This window comes from Echinops telfairi, unplaced genomic scaffold (assembly GCF_000313985.2).
Source record: "Echinops telfairi isolate 266 unplaced genomic scaffold, ASM31398v2 ScPeMD7_1;HRSCAF=3_0, whole genome shotgun sequence".
NCBI classification, from domain to species: domain Eukaryota; kingdom Metazoa; phylum Chordata; class Mammalia; order Afrosoricida; family Tenrecidae; genus Echinops; species Echinops telfairi.
The window spans coordinates 693989-696357 of NW_022103896.1; the positions used below are offsets into that span (position 1 = coordinate 693989).

The 2369-nt window shown below is 60.2% G+C and overlaps 1 protein-coding gene across 1 annotated transcript in view; it reads left to right on the forward strand.

Moving 5' to 3' along the window:
• The window catches only part of PARP10 (poly(ADP-ribose) polymerase family member 10), a gene marked incomplete at its 5' end in the record, with an annotated part of 3592 nt that extends 2983 nt beyond the window's left edge, over positions 1–609 (forward strand). The window contains one exon of the mRNA XM_045286786.1: positions 54–609. Within this exon, the coding sequence (XP_045142721.1) occupies positions 54–400 (347 nt within the window). The remainder of the gene's footprint in view (positions 1–53) is intronic.
• Positions 610–2369: the final 1760 nt, after the last annotated feature.

The following is a 2369-nucleotide window of genomic DNA, read 5'->3' on the forward strand; positions in this document are numbered from 1 at the left end:
GGGGGGTGGGGGTCCTGCGGTGACCCTGACCCGTGTCCCCTGCTGGCCCGCAGGCACGCTCTACGGTCAGGGAGTCTACTTTGCCAAGCACGCCAGCCTGTCTGTGCAGGACCGCTACTCACCCCCCAACTCCGATGGCCACAAGGCTGTGTTTGTGGCTCGGGTGCTGACGGGGGACTACGGGCAGGGCTGCCAAGGGCTGCTGGTGCCCCCTCTGAGGGACTCTGGCTGCCGCCTCCTGCGCTACGACAGCGTTGTAGACAGCCTCAGCGAACCCAGCATCTTCGTCATCTTTCACGACACCCAGGCGCTGCCCACCCACCTCATCACCTGCGAACACACGCCCCTGGGTCCCCCCAGGGACCCCTCTGGAGTCTCGGGCCCTTCCTCTACCTCCTGACCAGACAAGTCCTTGGCTGGCCCAGCTGCTAGCTTCCTGCCGCCAGACTCCACACAGGGTTCGGAGCAGGCACAGGGGGCGGCCGAGGGTCCAGGGTGGAGACGCAGAGCAGGCCCAGCCACCAGAGGTCAGCAGAGTCCGGGAGGAGGTGGCCGGCGGCCCTCCCTGCGCCGTCAGTCTTTTGAATAAACGTATCTGTGAACCTGGTAGAGGGGCTTGGGGTGGCGTCTCAGTGGGGCGGGGCCAGGGTGGCCGGGGAAAACGCCCCCGTAGCGGAGCGGGAGGCGTGGCCGCTGCCCGCCGGGCCAAGCGTGCTCCAGCGCGACCCCACGGTACCTCCGTGTCACGCATGCTCGCCGCCGCCTGACCACGTCTCCCTGCCGACCGCTCCGCCCAGCGCCCTCTCCTGCCATTGCTCAGGAGCATCTAAGTGAGAGGGGGCGAAGGGCTGACGTTGGTGTTTGGCTTGCTTTCATGGCAGCACTCTTTACAGCTGCGACTGGATGCTGATGCCAGCCTTTCACATCCCTGGGTCTCCAGGCATCTTCCTTTAGCTCTACTCCCACCACTGGTTCAGCTGGATCCCATGTTCATGGTCAGGGGAGTTTCCCAGCAGAACTTTGACGACCTCACTCTTTCCTCTTAAACATTGTCTATGGACATTAAAGTGACCCTTGGAGTCTCTGATCCTCCGGGATTGGAGGGGAGCAGAATGGTGGTGGTGGTGGTTGTATGTGTGCACGTGTGTGCATGTGTGTGCATGTTGTGCTCATGCATTCATATGTGTGCAAGTGTGTGTGTGCATGTGTGTCTAACGCAGCTAAGTCCTTCCCTTCTGGAGGCAGGGGGTCTTCCTGGCAGGTAGAGGCTACGGATGTGTCTCCCCTTGTCCTTGGCATTGCTGGGGTCAGCCTACAGCCCAGGGGCACATTCTCCTTTGCTTCTGCTCCCTCCTCAGCTGTCTTCCCACAGTCCCCTTCTCTCCTCACTCCTCCCTCCCTTCAGCTCTGACCCCTGGCTCCCTCTCTTCACCAGCTGCGCAGCCTTTCTCTAGCTTTCAGGGTGGGTCCACCCATCCTACAATCACATTGGCATACCACAACTATATCAAGGAACCCTGATGGCACTGTCGGTTAAGCTAAGCTCCAAGTCAGAGGTTCAAGCCCACCAACCACTTCAAGGGAAGACAATGAGGCTGTCTGCTCCAGCGAAGATTTAGTCTTGGAAACCCCAGGGGCAGATGTATCCTATGAGATGGCACCAACTGGGTGGTAGTGGGGTTCAGTGAGTGAGTCTCCCCTTTCAGGCTTCTCTCTAATGGCAGCCAGGGGCTCTGGTTATACAGTGGATTATGCAGGTTAGTGGGCCCAGCCCACTACCCGCTGATCACTAAGAAAACAAGTCAGTGGGCCCCAGTCCCGAGTTAGAATCTCAGAAACGCGGGGGCAGTTCTACTCTGCCATGTAGGGTCACTTGATGATATTGGTTGGTGCCTTGCTTCCCGGATAGAATATTCTCTTGCATCTGGACTAATTGGACTTTCTACCAAGGCTCTGTTGGGTCCCTGAACTTGTCCTCCAGGCTGGACTGTGGGGTTGGTCCTCAGCCTTCCCTGGCACCCAGCCCTCTCAGCTTCTTAGGGTGCTGAGATCAAGCCTGTCTAGGAGGCCCTGGTGGTGTGGCAGGGACTGTGGCCTCTGTGAGACCTGTCTGGGAAGCTGGGACACACGTACCCTGTCCAGGAGGTGGCTGGGCCTGCCCGGAAGCCCTCCATGCCACTCTCCACAGGGTGGAGTTAATGTCCGCTACTCGGCCTAGCCGTGGGGTCAGCGCTTGCCGGTATCTGGGGTGGGGCTGGGGAGCACAGCTGCTCCTGACCACCTCCTGCCACAGGTGGAGCGGGTTTCCCATCCGCTGCTGCAGCGTCAGTATGAACTGCAGCGGGAGCTGCTGGAGCAGCGCTGTGAGC